Below are 21,224 nucleotides of genomic sequence, written 5' to 3' on the forward strand. Positions count from 1 at the left end.
GAGGGAAACACAGGAAGCAGGGCAGGGCTGATGAGACTGATACAGGGCAGGTGTGGGGAAGACACAGAGCAGAGCTGGGCTAACAAGGGTGAAGCAGGGCAGGTGAGGAGGAGTACATGAACACACAAGGGAAACACAGTAACAAAACCAAAACCCAAAAAACACAATACTCTAATACAACCCACACCAACCTGTCCAAGAACCATCATGAACCCAAACTAACGTACACAACACACCAGGCTAAACAACAAAAGGCAGTCCAAACCCACTACCCAAGAAAACCCATATGACCCAAGGGACTACACAGAAGTGCAAACCAGGAGACCCCAAAAAACACAAGAACATAAAAAGATCAAAAACCCACAAAAACCAGGCAGGGTGTGACAATTTAGGTTCAAGTGGGAAGAAGCAGCGGGTCTGATGGGCAGCTTGAGTGAAGTGGAGCCTTCAGAGGATGCACCGGGACCATCAGGGTGAAACAGTCTGTGGAGGAGCTCCTATGTTCGGCTGCACAGATAGGAAACACTTAGGCTGACAGGATGTACCACTCTGTTTGCGGAAAAAAAATCTTTTTGGTTTATAACGACAGTTGGCAACCGGCGTATTAGGTGCATTACCACCACCTTCTGCTCCGGAGTGTGGACCAGAGATTAAATCCTACACATTAATCCTGTCTAATAAACTCAAAGAAAACTCTACTGCTCCACCAACTTGGCAGGTTCATTAAAGTTTTAAGGCTGAGCTCCTGAACTCCAGTCTTCCTAAATTCTTCATTCATATATTATCTTTCTTGATCATACTTAGTACAATCTATGCTTGCATGCATAATAGTCTCCTCAGCCAGCTGGAAAAAAATATGTGCATATATCGGTATCAGCAATCGGCAATAGGCCACAGTGAGTTGGAAATATCGGCATATCAGATAACGGCAAAAAATCCGATATCGTGCATCCCTAGTTATTATTCTTGTACGCATGTGGCTCACATTTCAGGTAAATCTGTGCATGCGTGGCAGTTTAGGACCTCAATGTTATGTCAAAGTGACACCGATAAATGTCACTTACAAACATGAATGTGAACTATTAACAGAAAAAGATCGGATCTGACTAAAAAGTCAGAATTGTGCATTAAGGACTGTAATATATTAAACATATTGATATGGTATGAATAAATGTTTCATTGTAAAACACGACTCCTGTAATTGGAGTTGTTGGAAATACAGGCACACTCAGTCTACTCACAATCTTACAGCGGTGTTACAGGGTAGAGTTTCCTCCCACATTAATGATCTTTGGCTGAGAACAGAGAGCGGTTCACAGAGAGCACACAAACCCAACAACAGCCAAGTTTAATTAACATTAATTAGTTGGGGTGTGCAACTCTCCCTCTCAGATGATTCAATCCGTATTTAGGTACATAGTCCACGATCCAATACAAAAATGATACAGCTATTGTATTTTTTTTAATAACGCTGTGTAGATTCATTTTCTCATTTCTTTCAGTGTGGGAATGTCATGGAATGAAGCAGGTGTGTGATTGGGAAATGTAGCGAGGCAGCAGGAGAGGGGTGGGTCGCACACACCACCACACACACACATACATATACACATAGAGAGGCTACAGGCACAGTGCATAGAGAGAAGGGACTTTGGGATGATTTGGGACAAGTTTTTTTTATCAGTTCTTTCAGAATTTTGTTGGGAATTTGTGTTGTTTATCAATTTAGCCAAATCTCTGACTCTTGTATCGGTTTTCCAATTTGTACCACTTCATCTTTTCGCCCCTATTAATTAGCAAAAGCTGATATGATCTGCTGATTTTGAAGTTTGTCATTTTACCTGGCGAAAGCAACAGTCAGTGCTGACTAAAAGTAAAAAGCTGCTACCTGAATGTTTTTTACACTGCTACTGTTTTCTGCCAATGAGAAAAAGAGAGAGATGGAGTTTAGCAAATCTATGTATTTTGCCGATCAGGATTCCAGAACTGAGCAATCCCTGCAATTTTAACCAATACTGATTCCTTTAAAATATGCCCTTATCACCCCCATACAGATCCTTTGGCTCAGGACATCTCTAGATATCAATAGAGCAGCATTGTAAGCAGCAGACAGTTAAGCTGCTTTTAGCTTTCTATAAAGGGTTAAAAACCACTGAGATCTCACCTGATGTGTATGTTCCTCTATGTTATGCCATGATGTTGTGGAGGGGTTGTCTTGTTTTACCAGTCACTTAATCATAGCACTTCTCTGCTTGGACAGTGTTGATCAGCTGGTGTGTGGGTATGCAGTAGTTTGGCTAACGTTCTTGCTCTTTGCTTGGAGAAAAATGTTCCATCTCTTACACATTTCCACTCAGGAGAGTTAGTATGAATTCTGTTTATGTTCAAGAGACAGAAGCCCTCTAGTGGCTGTAGTAGGCTAATTACAACAGGAGCAAATGAGTCAAACAAAAGTCTGCTTAGGTAGGAGGCCAGGGTGGCTGGTTAGGTCAACAAAACATCAGACTTTAATACAGAAGATCGCTGTTGGTTTCGTGTTTCCAAGTGTGAGACAACACAGTTCTTAAACCATGATCACGATTGTCTCCTAACCTTAACCATGTGATTATTATTGTAACCATGACAACAAAGGTATCCTAACCTCAAGGAGGGCACTTACTTTAAACCAGACCATCATCTTTTCCTAAACCTAACCAAATGATTTTTGTGCCTAAACCTACCAGACATTAACCAAAGTGTTGTCATGAAACATAAGAATTTTTAAATAGTGATTTTTAAACAGTTTTGGAAGGCATAGACATGGGAGTCAGTTCAGAAAACACTTATTTGTGTTGTTCTGGAGTGCGTGAACTGGCAACTTATTTTTTCATTCACTTTGGAGGATTTGTTGGGAGTCCAAGGCAGCAGAGAATTCTACTCCTTGGGACTTTTTGCCAGTAGAAGTGGTGAAGCCTCTTGGATGAGTGATGAAACATCTTCAACTCTACTACTACAGTCCAGTGAACTGTTTAATTATATATTTTTATATTCTACATTGTCTTGTTTATGCATGCAATATGAAATGTTTATTCATATTAGTCTGATTCCCATTTTTGTCCTTAATCTCTCACTCCCACCCCTACCACCACCTACCCATCCACAATTCCTAGGCATTTGTCATCTCCTTCACCTCAGACTTCATCCCTCGGATGGTCTACCAGTACATGTACAGCCCTGATGGCTCCATGCATGGATTTGTCAACCATACTCTGTCCTATTTTAATGTCAGCCACTTCCAGGATGGCAAAGAACCCATGGATCCATTGCACCTTGGCTACCCAGTTGGGATCTGCAGGTGGGAAATCAATCAATTCACAGTTGTCAATTTCATGATAAAATCATGTTCAGCATTTTAAACATCAGTATCCCACCATTGTGTCTAACTTGTTATAATTAATCAAGTGAAATCAGTGTTGAACCAGTCTGTAGCCTCTGTCTCATGACAAAGTAACTGTTAGGTTATAGGGACAGTTGTCTTGGACATGATTTTCCTTAGGTGCTATGCTTAAAGATTAGTGTTCAAAGATCCTGTGCAGCCATGAATAAGTTATTTTTTATTTATATAGCCCAATATGACGAATCTCAAATTTTCTCCTTGTAGTAAAAATTCGAGCTGTAGCATTCTGAACGATTTTCAGACTTTCTGTTCTAGCACAAGGCAGGCCTGAAAGGAAACTTACAATAAACAACAATAAACAAGTCTGGATGAAACAAAGGCACGTATTAGAGTCTGGACAGAAAAGACTGAATTTAATGCTAATCAAAAGTAACATCAATGTATTTGGCTGTCAGACTTTGCGAAATTGCACAGTTGTCAACAGTTGCTTTCAGCTATGATGGCTGCGTCGTATATCCTGCATCCATTTGGAGTGCTGTTTGTGCTTGTCCTAAAATTAATTAACGCTACACGTAGGTAAGATAAAATAAGCACATGAAGGGTAGGTGTAGTTTAGGGGCAGAATGGGGGTGTGACATGGTCAGGGTCAACAGCGAAATAACTTATTATAAGCAGAAAATTCTGCAGTGTGGGATTGGGATGTGCAATTGGGATGTGCTTGTGGGAGCTGCAAGCTGCTGGCTGCTGCTGCAAGCTGCTGCTCCAGCAGCAATTTTTAAAAATCTTGTAGTGCCACCTACAAGTGAAATTGTATCAAATGCTTTATAATTTTTCAGCATCCCTATCTGTACAACTTTGCTGAATTTGTTACCATCAGATATTGTATTTAAGAGATATGGAACATTATCAGTAGTATGGTGGTCTTCCACAAATGGCCACAAGGTGGGGCTATTGGTGCCATATTTGAATATGTTCAGCAACATGTCCACATTGGACACCTGTCCATGAAACAGGAATACTTTAGCACTTGCAGTTTTTGAGATATGAACTTTCAAATATTCCTCATTCCCCATCGACTTTCCGTTATAAATTTTAATATTTTAAAAAATTATATAAAATCACAGGAATATGCTAGACACAAGAATATCATAAATATCCTTTAAGAGCTGAACATTTTGATATTTGAATGGTTTCTGTTGCTCAAAGTATGGAGGAGCTGACAGCTTGCAAAAAATGTACAGAAGAATAAGAATAACTAGAAATGCATTTCCTGTGAAAAATTTGTGCTGAAAGCTGAAAGAAAGCTGAGAGCAAAGCATTGCTGAAAATACTAAAGACTTGCTCAGAATCCCCATCTGTACAAATAGGATTTGATTACCATTCCTCCAATACACTGCTATTAGAAAATGTAATACTTTAAAAATGTATATAAAATCACTGAAACGTGTTACAATAAAGAAAAATACAAGCACACATCTGCTGAATGAGCTGCACAGTTTCACATTGGAATGGTTTTTATAGCACAAAGTAGCAAACTGCAAGGCACGATAAATAATAATAAAGAAAGAAAGAGCGAAGATAACTAAAGAGTTGAAGAAATTGTGAATGCATCAGCATTTAAAAATATGAATTCAAATTCTAATGACTGTGAAAAATTACAAAGGAAAGAAATGAGCTTTCTTTACAACAGGAATTCTTTCAAAGCATAATAGAGGTTTGTCAAAAAAATCTCTATTCACACATAAAGACTGTACTGTAGACTCCAACAGGATACCGGCCAACAATTAGCCATTAGTTAATTGAACCTCAATACACATGCTGCAAGTGATGCAGAATGGTGTCTGACAGAGAATGATCAAGACGAGGTCTTGAATGCAAAATAATCAGTATTTGGCTTATCAATAAATGTCAAAATCGAAAACCAAACCCAAAAATGTCTTTTTGTCTCTAAAGGTATAAGGACTACAGAGAACCTCCTTGGTCAACCACTCCATATGTGATCTCAAAGGAATTTTGGGTGGTGCTTGCTGTTCGATTGGCCTTTGTCATTGTTTTCCAGGTAAGGCAAAAAATGCAGTAGTAGGCAATATATAGTGGTCATATTTTATTTTTTTTTAGAAATACTATGGTGGTGAAATATCACATATCTTAATGAATATTTAACTGTAACTGTGGAATGTAAACACAAGGATTGATATACTTCTTGTTGTGGATATTTTGAGCGATGGTCAGCACCTCAGTGAAAAGCGGACACAAGCCTTTGATTTCTTAAAGCTGAAAATGTTTATTGAAGCACTTGATCAAGGAGAACTGAAATAGCGAACATCAAAGTCATCTGCAACTTGCATGCTGTCTCTTTCCATTCTGCCCTCTGAAAGTCTGACCCTTAGTTTTTAACCTAAGCAGATCAGCCTACAACATGAAAAATTAGTCTAATTAGTTCACTAGTTTCTAAACAAGGCACTGCATTTTACCTGTGTTATTTCAGGTCACGTTGCATGGAACTTCAGGTCACTGTCAGCACATTCTGGTTTGAATGTCTGATTGCATCTATAGAATCTACACATTCACCTATCTGTGTTGTCTAGGAAGGCCCTCTCCAACCTTGGTAACCATGGAAATGCTGATTTACCCTTTATCAGAGAGGTTTCTGCTTTCCCCAAAACAGACAGAGAGGGTTCTGAAGTCTCAAGGAGAGGAGAGAATGTCTCCTTCCTGCTTAAGAATTACAGTGTGACCTCAAGGCCCAGGCTTGACCCAATGTAACCCAATTTGTAACCCCTAAAGATGGAAGATTCCATAACACTTTTTACACAGTAACTTTTTTAAATGACCTTTTAATCTATACACAAACATGCACACACAGTGTAAATGTTTTGGGCAGTAAAAGTAAAGTGAGGATTCTTTCAAAAATAATTCCACAAATACAAGCTTCTTAAAAACAGAAAGAGACGACAAAAAGATTAAAAAAGGATGTAACCAAAAGTGTTAATGCAACAACTGTGGCTGACAACAAAACAAACACCACCCCTCCAGTTTCCGCTTAGGAGGAGCAAAGATACTAAACACGAGGTGATGTCTCACTTCACTCTAAATCCAGACACCACAAACGGACAAAAAAACATATAAATGAAGCGGGAGTTTTTTTTTCCTTCCTGTGAATTTTGTTTTATTTTTTTCCAAAGCCTCTTTGGCCATTTCATGCCACTGGGCCCGGGGCTGAAGCCTCGGTAAGCCCATGCATTAAAATGGCGTTGATGCTGATTTCTCCTGGGAGGGCCAAATTCCTGGATGGGTCGGCCTGACCCAAAATGCTGGGACTGAGGCAGCTTTCAGTTTAGGTTGTTCAAGACAATTTGCTGTTAGCCTAACAAGCACGCTGTGGCTAAAACATTTTGGCGGTGGCTCGGACACTGTGGGCAAAGCAATTGAATAAAACTCTAATAATAATAAAACTCTGTAGAACACTGGCATGGATGTCTTCATATTTATCTAATAGGATACAATGTGTTAAAGTTGGTGACACACTGTCCAGTACATGAAGTGCACAAAGGGTGTTCCATGAGGGTCAGTGTTAGGTCCCTTATTATTTAGCCTATATATTAATGATCTCACGCAATAGTGTCATGATGTAAAACTACAAATGTATGCAGATGACACTGTTGTGTACACATATGCAATAACAGCTGAGTTAGTTGTTGCTAAGCTAACAATTGCATTGGAAAGGATCACACATTGGCTTGATCAATCATGTGTGAATCTAATTCACACATGATAAATCAAATTGAACACCCTGCAGAGGAGCCTGAGCCACATCTACCTTACCTGCCTTCACAGCTAGAGCTTTCATTCTTTTTTCAGGTGAAAGCTAAGGTTCTCGTCTTTTACGCAATCACGCTGTACGCTTGTGTCGGAAAATGATGACGCCATCATATCACATTACGTGCGAGTAATAAAACCGGGTAAAACGTAACAACGACGCGGGTTGGCGCGGTGGAGCGGAGTGGAGCAGAGTGGAGAAGCAGGTCAAAGTCAGAGAGATTGAGAGAAAGTTGAGAGATTCAGATTCAGATATTGAGAGAGTAAGTGTATTTTTGGAGCATATACGTGTCTTTTTTTGTCGTGATGGCGAAGAAAAGAAGGCTTTGGGGGTTTTGTTTGCGGGTGGTGACCAAACAGAAGAGGCACTTTCTTCTGATCTGGACTCCTTCAGTGAGGATGAAGACCATTTTGCTGAAGGCATCGATCCATATCAGGATATGTAAGTACATTTTTAGGGATTATTATTTGTTTATTTGTTTGTTTTTTACATTTTAGAGAGTTGTTTTATGTGCTGTGTGCATGTGTGTATGGCGGGTGTGTGTGTTTTTTGCGGGTGTGTGTGATTTTCGCAGGTGAGGGAAGTTTCAGACTTTCTGCACAAAGCAGAATGTTTCTGCTTGTCAAAGGATTATATTTTCAAGTTCATCATTATTTTTAATGATATGGTTTTTTTATGTTTTTTCTAATGTCATTTTCATTTATCTTTGTTTTAGCCCCACTGGAGATGAGGAAGCAACAGAGGACCACCCAGAGGCAAAGCTTCCCAACACACATTTTGTATTTTGTAATTTATGACACAATTTCAATACTTAGGCCTATATCAATCATACTCGTTTATTGGCTTGCATGACCTTTTAACTTACGTTGTACAGATTTTAGGGATATGAAGCATTTTAAGATATTCTGGGAAATGACATCATAATAAGCAAAAATACCAACGTAGGCACTGGGGAAATATGTCTATTGCAGATGAAACTAACAAAACGCCTTTGCACAAAAATGAGCATATCTCAAAAACTAAAAAATTTACATAGTTCAAATAACTTATGGAATGTTAAGAAATATTTTGTTCATGTTTCTACATTCAGAAATGTTTTGGGTCAATGTATTTTGTGTGTTTATTCAGTAAAATTTAATGAAAAAACATGTCAGATTTTTGTATTTTTTTAAATATATGACACAATTTCAATACCTATATCAATTATTATGGTTTATTGACTTACATAACCTTTTAGCTTAGGTTGTACAGATTCTAGGGATATGAAGCATTTGAAGATACTCCAAAAAATGACATCACAATAAGCAAAAATACCAATGTAGGCACTGGCGGACCATTTCTATTGCAGAGTTCAAAGGGTTAATAGTTTATGCAATCATATTTGAACATCTCTCCTCTCCTCTGTCCTCCTCTCTTTCCCTCTCCTTCTCCTCTCCTCTATACTCTCCCCCTCCTGTGGCAGCAGCTCTTCCCTTTTCTTCTTCTCTTTTTTTTTGCTTGAGCACCTGCCCCTCAAAATGTCTGTGCACAGCCCTGCTCATTACTCAAATCTCATCCCCTTTTACTAGAAATGTTTGGTAATTGTACATATCAGAGGAACACAATGGTGATTTTTAGTAGTTATTTGATGTTTTCTGTAACTTCATGTTTTGTCCAACATGACAGGATTCCCTTCCATTTATCTCTAACAGAATGTTGTGATGCTGATGAGTGACATTGTGGACTGGCTAATTCCAGACATCCCTAAAGACATCAGCCTCCAGATCCACAAGGAGAAGATTTTATTGGTGGATCTCTTCATGAAGGAAGAGCAAGGCAAGATTCACATCCTTGAGAGCAGGGCCTCCACAGGGGACAAGGAGAACTGCAGCAGGAGCAACAACAGCACAATGGCTCACCCACGCTCCGGACTGCACACCAACAGCTTCTAATGCTACTTACAATTAATTGAATGGGGTCTCAGTTGGCAAGTCAAAGCTTGCTAGCAGCCAGCTTGCTCAGGCCATTCTAAACACTGTTTTTGTTCTTGCTCAGAACATTCCAAAAATTCAGAGAGCATCTGGCTGATAAGGTGTAAGGAAATAAAGGGGACTGTATTGGGCCAAATATGTTGAAAATGTGTGTGGAGAATTGTAAAAATGTATTTCAATCTGTACATGCATATTCAGATTTGTGAATGTCAACAATCTCTAAATGTGTATTCTGCTTTGCAAGTATAACAAGAATTTAGAACATGTAAATTAATCTGTGTTTATGCGCAGATTTGTGAATGTGTACACAAATCTCTGTGTGCATATGATTTGTACTTGTATATAAGAATCTGAAGATGAGTGCTCCAAAAAGTGTAAGTGGCCTTTTACACCAAAAAGTTTGGGGAATATTTATTAAGCCTGTCGCAAATTACAGTCAGAGGCACAGCATTTTTTTTCTCAATTTAGCAGGGTATTTATTAAGACCACAGATGTAAATGAGCCTAGCAGCAGTTCATCTGATTTGCACTGCAAGTGCCACTGCATAAGACCTAATGCAGAGCTGTTTTTACCTGTGATGCACATGTCTAGAAAAAAAAGAAATAGTTTTCTGATGCTTAACTTGCAATTTTTATTGAATAGAAAACTAATTTGGAACTGTAATTGTGTATTCATCCCACAAGAGGAAACTACAAGAAACACAAGAGTAAAGTTGTGTGAGATATAGAAGGTTTTTGCATTGCTGCTCTTATATGTAGTGGTGCTAAGTGGAGAGTTAGTAAGTTAGTAACTTGCCATGTAACTTTTGGTACACTCCACCATGCCTGAGAATTGCAAATATTTATGTTGATCTCTCTGTAACTTTACGTTTAATTTTCCTCGAGCTGAGGCTCACAGGGTCTCACTGCCAGGATGACACTTCTCTCTCATTGTAGAACCTCCATTGCCACAAGGGAGCATCTGAAACAGCAGGAGCATGGTGCAACGTAACTGAAAGTATCACTTTGCTCTTCCTAACTGCTCTCACAAGAAGCAGAAACAGGCTTACTTACATTTTCATGGCTTTCTAACATTACCTAACAGTGCAGCATTGCTGCAGTGTTTCCCCTGAAACAACTTCAACATTAAGTTAAAACTGATTTTATGAATTGCATATTGTGTTTGTTGTTAACATTACAATGGATGTGGGCAATCCTCATACTGTATTTTATTGTTGGGGGTAAGCTTGCATTAGTGTCTAGTGTGTTTCTCTAAACAAATGTGTAACATGTTGTAATGTGTAACATTAAAAAAGGCATTTATTATCAGGCTATCTAAAGAGAGCTAAGCTCTCTTTAAGTTACTCTGTGATTTGGTCAAATAGTGTTTTAGCAAGAATCAGATCGGACTCACTATCTGTAAATACTCAATATTCGGATCATTATTAGTTTCCATATTGCACCTTGAGACTTAGCACGGTACTGAACTCTCAACCTCTGTAGTGCACATTTTGTTACAAAAAGTGCACACACTACACAGTTGACTTTTATGCTGTTCTATTATTGGCAGTTTATTGTTGTTGTTTTTTGTACTGTAACTATAAATGAGTCAGTTCCTGTCAAAAACATGGACACGGTTGGTTTAAACAGTTGGACATTTGCAGATCTCAGCTCCTTTATTTTTTACAACTTAACCCCCCCCCCCGGAGAAGGAAAGATGTGTTGAAATATAGACAAAAAATATTGAAATAAATAGATTGCAGTGTGCAGTTCTCCTCATTTTTGTTTACAATTTAGACCCCACTATAATCACACACTAAGATAGATATACTATATAGATATGACAATTTAACTAAAAGTGTCATGTCATATTTCAGCTTTAAATTCTAAAGTTACCATTTACATTTGCAAGACCATTTGCAAGACCAAAGTTGTGTACATGATTGCTGAAACAGGGCTGTTACACTCCACGTGTATCAATATCAAAAAATTAGCTGTCCTTAAGTTGGTCAACCTGTTATTTATTAAAGGACAACTAAACCAATTTTCAAGTTGATTCCTATGGTTCTAATGTGTGAAGTACCTACATATGAATGACATTAAACTTTCTTAAGCCTTCTCTGTATTAAAATATCCCTCTTCATCCAGCTGCAAAAGTCCACCTGGTGTGTGTCTGCCTAGATGGTGTGTGTCTGCCATCACCTGGCGGCAACGCACACAAAAAAGCAGACAATAAAATCAGGATATTTGGAGAAAAAAAAAAATGATGTTGGAATCAGAGATGTGGCACCACTTTTATGTTTACTTTGTAGTGCACTTTTCATTCACAGTGAATCTCAAAGTGCTATATGCTACAGATTTAAAAACGCACAACACACAACATAAAGAAAATAACAAGTATTAAGATGAAAAAGCCTTCCTGAATAGAAAGGTTTTTAAGCCTGTTTTAAAAGAGTCTAGGGTCTGAGCTGTCCTAAGATGGTTAGGAGGGCCATTCAACAAGCGTGGTGCAGCAGAGCAGAGAGCTAAATTCCTCATGGTGTGGAGCTTTGTACTGGGGGCCCAGAGGAGCAAGCTGCTGGCGAATCAGAGGTTGTGGGTGGAGGTTTCTGGTATGATCAGTTCTGTAGGTGGGGAAGTGGAAGTTCACTGGATTTGTATGTAAGTTGCAGACTTGTAGTCAACCCTGAAGGAGACAGGGAGCCAGTGCAGCCCGGTCATGGCTGTTGTGGTATCTGATGCACCACCATAGAGACAGACATACTTGCCTGAAAGACTGCTCTCCTAGGCTTGACCCTCAGCTCATGACTCCAGATCCTGAGGTTTCACCTCCTGTTGCTCTGAGTCACATCTTCAGACTAGCAAACTGCAAGCATTCCACCGACATGGCAGAAAGCAAGAAGAACCAGAAACCAGCATCAAGCAGCCCAAAAAAGCCGCCTAAAAACAGCTTAAAAACAGCCTAAAAACAGCAAACAGTACAGAGTCTTAGATAAGACACTGTTTTAAAGTTTCAGTCTGCCCGCCCAGAAGTTGCATCCTAGCCAATCCCAAGGGTTGCAGAGTTCTGGGGAAGCAAAGTCAGTCCCCCCTGTCCACAGACAGGTGGGTACAGTTCTTGAATAAGGTTACTCCATTAATCAAAGTATTTACAATTTAACAATTGCATGATTCCTAATTTTGCAATTTGGATGGTAGCTTTAATGTTCTGAGAGTGGAACAAGCAGAATGGTACTAAACATAATAGTATTATCATGGATAATGGGATTATGTTAGTGGCATATGTCTTGGCTTAAAGGCAGTGGAATAAAAGTCTAACTGAAGTACATAACAACACACATGTGACATACACACATATCAACAACAATAATTGTCCTATCTAAAACTAATCCATGGGTTTTACAGTCCTCTGATCTTTGGTCTGACTGCAAACGGCAGGGGTCCATGATGTTTGTGTGTGTGTGTGTGTGTGTGTGTGCGTGCGTGCGTGCGCATGTGTGTGTGTGTTTAGGTAAATGTCTGTGAGTGTCTGTATGTCACTGGAGCATGGCATATAGTGCAGCATGTCTTGTGCCTTATGCTGGTTTGCCCAGTGATCAGTTCTTGGGTTGGTCACTCAAGTCCTGAAAATCAAAATCCACAGTGGGATTAAAGTTGGTGCCAGCTCATCTCTGTGTGTGACTGGCACTTAGAGGTGAGTTATGATAACCAATGTGGGGGTTGTTTATCCAAATGGTACTATCAATTCACACTGGGGTGTGAATTGGTCTTCCCATCTTGCTGGCTCATGTAGCTTGAAGGATCAAAGGTGGTTTGGGTCACTGGTCTGGTTTGGTGACCATTCAGGAGATGGGGGGTTCCTTATCCTTTCTGTTTGCACAAGGTTGTTTAGATGGTCTGGTCAGTGAGGAGTTTGGGACTCTCACTTAATTGGCCAGCATTCCTGGGGGCTGAAGAAGGAGCTGGTCTGTTGTTTGAGGCTTGTGCTGTCTGCCTTCGAAACATGCAGGGACTTTATCCTGCAGGTGAAGCAGTCGATTGTGTTCCCTTTAGGAATTCAAGTTCCCCCTTGAGGATGCCGTCAGTTGATGGAAATGACAGAAGCACCAAAGCACAACTGGATGTATGGAGTGCAAAATAGGCCAAAACAGCCATTTTTGTAACTTTGGGGAAAGATGCAAAAATCCTATAGGCTAAGTTTTGCTATGCAGAGTTATTTAGTGAATAACTGAGTGAATGAATATTTAAAATAAGGGAGGAAGGAAGTAAGGATATGTATAAGGATAAATATATAGCAACTTTATACACATACTAACAACACCCATTTAAAGAACTATCCAAAGCACAAGCTGTCATGTGACTGTGGATGGATACCTGCTGTTGTCTATTCAGTTGAGATATGCTACCTTTTCAAAATATGTTCCTTTATCATTATTATATGAAATAAAATGCATGGAAACAAACAAAAACCCTATATTTTCATATTCCCCACTTCAACATCTTTTCTCAACTGAGCTATAATTAGAGATGCAAGATGTCTATGTGTTTATAGTATTTCATACACAGTTATAAATTATGGAGATGACGTGTTTGCTTTGGTTTGGTTTGGAAACATGGATCCAAACACACATCAGAAAATTGTAAATTATGAGACACTAGGTGTCTACCCTGCAGGCCTAAAAAGGGAACAAAAATGCATAATTCGTAGACATTCCTCCAATTTTCAAGTTGATGGTAAGCCAATATATAACACTACAGCATAGTAACATCATTCCTCAGGATTAGGCTATACACTGAAAGTGTTTCACAATGAAAATGTGTGGTGAGATAACCAAGGCTCGAATTCAAGTGAAAAGGCAATAATTCTTGCAAATTAATTTCCAGTAACTAAGCATATTTTTAAAAAACTGTAGGATTCCTATTACTTTCATTACAGAACCTCAGTGCAGGTTACTTGTTTAAATTGTAATGACAATAAAGCTGTTTCAATAGGCAGCAAACTTTTTCATGTATCTACAAAAAAACAACGTGGAATTGATAGGAAAAGTAGTTGTTGGCCCTGAAAACAACAAAATATTCAAAGAGTTCCATGCAGGTCCATTTGGCGCACACTGTGGAACTGTCAACTGTCAACCATCTCTGGCAGATTTGTCTGGCCTGGAATGGATGTTGACATTGATAAATGGATAAATATTGAATTATTTCCTTTCAGCTTTTCCATAACATTCTTTGTTTTTGAACACCAGGTTTCACAGTGCGCCCAGTGTCAGCTTAGCCAACTATCCATTAAGCAGGAGCCCAAGTACATTCAAATATGTGTATGTAAGCCTGTTGTGCACAGATATGCATATGCATGGGTTGGGGATGTGGGTTTCATTAAATCACAGAATTTCAATATATGAATTGTGTTACTTAAATTTTACAGTGGACCAGCCTTTGGAACTACTTGGGATGGATTTGGTTGGTAAAGTCACCAGAAGCAAACAAGGCAACCAATATATCTGTGTTCTTGTGGACCACTACATTAAATGGACCAAAGTATTTGCTATTCCAAATAAATCAGCTGAGGTTGTCTCCCAATGTATAGTCAATTTTTTTTTTACAGATTTGGGGCACCAAAGAAAATTTTAACAGATCAAGGGCCTGAATTTGTAAACCAGGTCAGTAGTTTGGCTTGCTGAATGAGCCACTATGGCCTCACTATGCATCAAATGTTTAATATATATAGAAGATAATCTGTTGGATCTTGTGCTATTTGCAAAACATATTTGGGGTTTATTATAGACTTAGGTTAATGTATGTTCTCAAAACAGATCAACCAAGAGTTTTGCAGTTACCTTAATGTGGAGTGAAGCCTTTGTGCTCCATATCATCTACAAACCAATAGTTTTGTGGAAAGGTTAAATGGAATATATTAACAGATGATTCTAAATGAATACAGTATTCAAGGAAACATTGGTGTCTTTTGAATTTGTTACTGATGACAATTAACGCCTTTTTTGTTCTACCTCCAGAGCCTTGTGTAAACTAGTCGAGGACAAACCCATTAAATGGGATGAATACCTTGACACAGTAATGTTCAGGTTGAGGACAAAGAAACAACTGACAATCAAATTCACACCATTTTATCTGATGTTTGGAATGGAGACCTGGTATCCATGTGAAGTGCCAAAGACTTATAAGGAATAATATTATCAATTACAAATTCATGAAATAACTTCCTAAATCTGCAGTGTTATTTCTGAAAAGGTGAACAGCACAGTTGAAACAGTCCCTCCAGTACCCTCAAAGAAAAACTGGAGAGCATTGTTAAAGCAAATGTCCAAAAAAACATTACAGGAGACAGAGGGCACTAAACCAGTCAAATTTCTCTATGGGCCAAAAGGTCCTGCGAAAGAACATATGGACATAAGTAGAAAAGGAGGAAAACTGGAGCGCAGCTGGCTGGGACCTTATACCATAATCCATCTTGCAGATAAAAGTGCTGAATTATTGGATGAGAAAGGAGCAGTGTTTCCAAAAATGACTACAGATCATTTAAAACTTTTCAAAGTCCAGAAATAGAAAGGCCATCTGAACAATCCCCTCCATTCGCACCTTTTGAACTGACCATCATTGTTGTACCTGACAACCAGCACCCACCATCATCTCCATCCTCTCAACCTGATTTGTGAACTGGACCACCAGATCAATGTCATCCTCCCTCTCCAGTAGACCTCACATACACACCAGAACACCTAACAGCATCTGATGAAACTTCTCCCCTGCCGCCGATGGATTTGTCATTTAAACAACCACCATCAGGCCTGTCACCTTCCTGTCGTGTCTCCCAAGCCACTAAACTGGAAATAGTGGCACCAGAAGAGACCAGGGAGGACACTGTGCATAATTCTAAGTATCTAAATACATGCCTGATCATATAAACTCAAATGTCAATCTGAATTCTTATATGTTTGTCAGGTGTGAGGTGCTATCTTTGATTACCCAGTGTAAGTATCAAAAGTGCATGGAGTGAGGACAGTCATGTGCTGCTTTCCAAAGTAGGTCCATGCAAAATATTTAATATGGACACACAACAGCTTGGCCCTGGAGTTGGAGAGTGAGGTGCATATTTCAATGATATTCAAAGGCATAAGGCTTGTAGCTGCAATGTATTAATATTGTATTTTCTAATGTTCATCCAGGGAATAAATGCATATCTGAGACTAATGGTGAGGCAGCACAATGAGGAATGTATGCATAAAGCATACCACATGGACACATTTGCCATAACAGCCATGTGGAACAAAAAAAAAAGAGACTGAAGATGTGCTGCATATTTTAATGTTCAGTGCTCTATGTTATTTTGTCTTTTATTACTTATGGTAATTTTCATCATGTTCTGGGCTGCGTGTCTATTAATTTGGGTTGTCAGTACAGACTCAGTGCCTTAGATGTTATATTTTGCAAGGCGTATGTCACAATTGTGTAATTGCTTTTATTTCTCTGTGTCAGTTGGACCCAACCATGTATGATGTTACACTAGGAGTTGTAAGCGACTGCCACTATTGGTTTCTTGTTGTAAGGATGTGTAGTAGAGAGCAAAACAATGCCTCACCCACTTCAGAAGGACGTGACATTGTGTGGTGTCTTCGCTTTGAAGGTGTGTGACATGGAAAATATCACATGTTTAGAGAAATGCATGACATTTGGGTTTTTCTTTGTTACTTCAGTTTGTAGAACACATCCTTAAAGACACCCCAATCAGCTTCTCAGCTGATAATGAAGCTGTCAACAAAATGAGAATGGAGATAGCAACAAATCTACTGTCAATCTGGTATGGCTTTTTATGACTCCTATGTGTTATTGAATGAGTGCTTTTTAATGTTTGTCACTTGCATTAGTGTCTGGGGAACTGGGAAATAAGGGGAATTTCAGTAATCACACCAGTCCATTGTATGGTAATTGATAAATGACCTAGGTAACTTGTGTCACTTCTGTGGAGAGGAAGAAACTTTTGATGATGCAGCAGAAGTTCTTTGGGTAACTCTGACTGGACGTTGTTGGTTGGTGTGCAGCATACACTAATTAGTGAATGAACCAGGACTGTTGCTGTGAAATATCTTTAAAGCAGTGGTTCACATTTTTTACAGATTGCCTGTGATACCTGCAGAAGGTGGTTCCACACAAAGTATGTGGACAATCCGTCGGTGGAGGATAAATACTCATGTTATAATTTTCACTTTATAATTGTGACAATAAATGGCAATAAATTATGTAGCTTGCAACATTTTCGTGGAGTGTGTATTTTTCCATTATGTTTTCCCTTTGGGTAAATCATTACTCCTGGTGCAAAATCAGTCAGTGAAAACAAAGACTATGCCTTTATTGATTTTATAAAATGTATAAATAGTATATTAAAACATATAAGAACATACATGTGATGATACACATACACAATCATTGTGGCTCAAATAAGCTATTCACTTAATAAGCTTTAATAAATATAACAATGACATTGGCAAGAAATACTGTGTAGTGGAGGTTTCCAGGTTTCAGTAGAAAGAGAATACTTTTTGAACCATTTTGCTTCTCGTATATCCAGCTGTGCTTTGGACTTACGCCAGTTCTGTGAATACGTACAGTAACCTGGCAAATATGCAAGACTATAGTATGATGGCATAAAGGGAAATGGAAATTATGAGGGGAACTGAAATGTGTGTTTCACTGGCTTGGACCGGGAAACGGTCGATACGTCCAGCTATCAGACCCTTCTCAAACGAGCTCCTTTGATTGGCCAAAAGGGTTCTCTGATTTCTGAACACTGCCCACCCTTGGCTCTACAGGTGCACAAATCAATTTTGTTCCACATTTCACTGAGACATGAGATGCAAAAGTGAGAAGTGACAAGTGACAAGTGCAGAACTTGTCACTTTTTTGAGCAAAAAACTGTATTTGAGACTCGTAGCGGCAGATTCAAGTTCTGCAGTGATTCGACCATCATCCACGACATCGATTCACCCCTGACTAAATGTTGAAATGTCAGCTGAGTATGTTTACCTCATTATTTGACACATTGGCCTCCTTTAATATGGACATCTGACACTGTGACATTATATATATGACTGATAATAAGGAAAAGCATAATAGGTCCCCTTCAACCTAGAGTTCAGCAGCTTGAGCTATGGCAGATTATTATTTTGAGATGGTGTAGTGTTACATGCTGGTAGTTGACTGCAGTATGTATTGCTGCTAAACCTATGGCTAAGCAAGTAGAAGTTACAATACTGTATGTTCTGTGCTGGTGGGCTGCCATGCCATATTCTGTCTTGGTCTGTTGTCAGATTAGTTATTTTTTATGGGAGAAAGCCTTGCCAAAATAATCAAATAACTTTGTCTTTGAAGGAGAAAAATATTAATAATAACAAAAACATGGCCTAAGGTTTGGGTCAGAATCCTAACTCCAACACTGTGTCACCATGTGGCCATTTATACAGCACTGTTCATTCATTCATTCATTCACAACCAATGGGCCACAGCCCACAGGTGGGCTTCAGAGGCAGTAGCAAACGCTTTTCTGCTTGCTCTCACCTCTGCTTGCATTTTTCTGCTGCTGTTCTTGTTTTTCTTCTACGATAAACTATGAGCAGCGGCTCCTGGATACTTATAAATCACTGGGACTAATTTTTTGTAGATATAGCAGGCTATTTGCTATATTTCAACATTTTTATGACCTATGTGAGTGAGGCCTACCAGCAGCACAAGCCTGTACTGCAGTGACTGGAAACATGTCACTTAGCTAAAGCTAATTAGCAGCACAATGCCTCCCTTCTCCACAGTTGACTACCACAAACTTCTACAGAAGATTGCAGTGATGGAAACCAAAATTCAGTGGTTAGACGTGAACGTGGAAGTGAATGGACTATGTGCGAATGACACGACCTTACCATGGACTCAAAACAGTGGACAAGCATGCTAACACACGGCTAATTAGCACAACCAAGACTACCAAGAAACAGGAGGTCTGTGAACCGGATAATAAATCTACAAGTGTCAGTCCTCCCTGGAACTCTCTTGGAGCAAAGCCTAAGAGTAAATCATTTCCTGGGAAAATGGGAGGACGAGTAACAAGCAGAGCCCAGCACCCTGAGATTTGTGATGCGACTGGCTGACCTGCATTCTCATCCAGGCAGAGCGCCTCTTCAACCCCTGTTCTTAATAGGACACAGCTATGGACAGCTGCAAAAGGGAGAACTAACAACAAACCTCCCCAACAACCGAGTGTGCAACTGGAGAACAGATTTGCTCCACTGCTGCAGGACCCTGGATCTCTGTCTGATGACCTGGATAACCTCTCATCATATAGCAGGGTAAGGACTGAGAGTAAATCAGAAAGTAAAAGGCTACAGGTAAAACTAATGCCTGGGCCTCAAACTCTGATACTATAAAAGATTTAGGAAGCATGTGCAGTAAAAACACCAAAATACTCTGCTTTCCCAAGGACATGGTCTCTGACATGACTGAGAGAATCCTGCATATCGTGGCTGCACATCCAACTGTGAAAACCATCATAGTGCACATAGGGACCAATGATGTTAAACAACAGTCTGTCTTCCTAGGACACCCAATGTGTTGATAGCTTCCTCAATTCCTGTCTTGATAGGTAGTAGAAAAAGAATGGGGAATCTGCTAGAAACAGAAAGCACTCAACCGCTTCTGCAAACTTATCAAATTTAGCTTCCATTCCTCATCAGCCACAGCCTGTCGCTAAAATTGGGCTGATAATGCTTTTATCACACTAAATCTAGCTTTATTAAACATCTGGGGTCTCATTAATAAAACAGTGCATAGGATACACACTAAAAGTGTACGTCCGCACAAAAGCCGAAAATGGCGTGCACCAAAAAAATAATCAGATTTATAAAACCATGCGTACGCACGAGTGCACGTATATTTCTCTTTATAAATCACAGTCCACCTGAAAATGTGCGCACATGGATCAGCTTCATATCCCGCCTTCCACACGCCCACATTCAACCATAAATGGTCGATGCAAAAGCATTCATGAATATTGATGTACATGTGTATCTTTCGCCACACCAATCAGTCTCTCTGTCTTTAGATGTCTAGTCAATCAGTGTCAAGAGTCAGTGTATTAACTCTCTCGTTCGTCACTCGCATTCGGGCAGCTGCAGTTGAAGGAGAATGATAGCCATGAACGGACTTTTACTGTTTTATTTCCCTGTTTTCGGACGTCTTGAAGTTATGTGTGTAACCCAAAACAACCATAAACTACTTCATTAAACCTTCCTGTGTATCGTAAAGTCAGTCACCTGTGGTTAATGTTTACCACACAATGCAGCGGGCCATCTCCCAGTTAACCAGTATAAATAGTTTTTACATCACACACTCAATATCTACAATACAATTAACACTGTATTCGTTTATATTTTTCATATTTACTCCAAAATCCAGCACACAGGTGTTTCTCTAGGCCTAATTATACACAGTGGGTGCAGGTGGTGAAGATGAGCCAGTGAGGTGACTGGAGAAGTCAGTGTGTGTGCCACCGCGGTGTCTCCAGTGTCTCTGCTCTTGACAACACAGTCGTGTTTACTGTAGCGATTTTACACACATAAACTACATGGAAACTTAACTCATACCTGGTGATATATGCACAGTATAACGAAATATTAAAATCTTTTAATGCTCTGCCCTGCAAATATGTTTTATTTACGTTTGTTTAAGTTAAGTTATTTAATATCATCTTGGATTTCTACAATCGATGATGACCATTTCATCAGTTATTTAACGTGGCTGAGGTGAAAATGAATCAGTATATTCACGCTTAGCTAATATAGGAGAAAGGCAAGCCAGACTTTGCAGAATCCTGCCACCTGCCACATCCTGACATCATTCATTTCAGCAGCTGCTGCGCTGCTCCACACTCTCCTTTGCGCTCCGGGTGAGACAGCGCTGATGAAATGTTGAGCGGACTTTAAGATCTGAGTTGGCTTATCTTTTCAAATTGAAAGATGTTTATGGAATAGTTATAGCTCACTATAAGCCCAAATACAGATAACACTGCTGGTTTGAGTGTTCAT

General features: G+C 39.4%; 1 protein-coding gene across 2 annotated transcripts in view; it reads left to right on the top strand.

The window, feature by feature from the left end:
* LOC137182437 (anoctamin-1-like) overlaps positions 1–12,059 on the top strand; it is a 162,503-nt gene extending 150,444 nt beyond the window's left edge. For both annotated transcript variants that reach the window (XM_067588643.1, XM_067588644.1), the window contains 3 exons: positions 3,147–3,331; positions 5,327–5,432; positions 8,885–12,059. In XM_067588643.1, the coding sequence (XP_067444744.1) occupies positions 3,147–3,331; positions 5,327–5,432; positions 8,885–9,124 (531 nt within the window). In that variant the 3' untranslated portion in view covers positions 9,125–12,059. The remainder of the gene's footprint in view (positions 1–3,146; positions 3,332–5,326; positions 5,433–8,884) is intronic.
* Positions 12,060–21,224: the final 9,165 nt, after the last annotated feature.

This window comes from Thunnus thynnus, chromosome 5, assembly GCF_963924715.1.
Source record: "Thunnus thynnus chromosome 5, fThuThy2.1, whole genome shotgun sequence".
Lineage (NCBI taxonomy): Eukaryota > Metazoa > Chordata > Actinopteri > Scombriformes > Scombridae > Thunnus > Thunnus thynnus.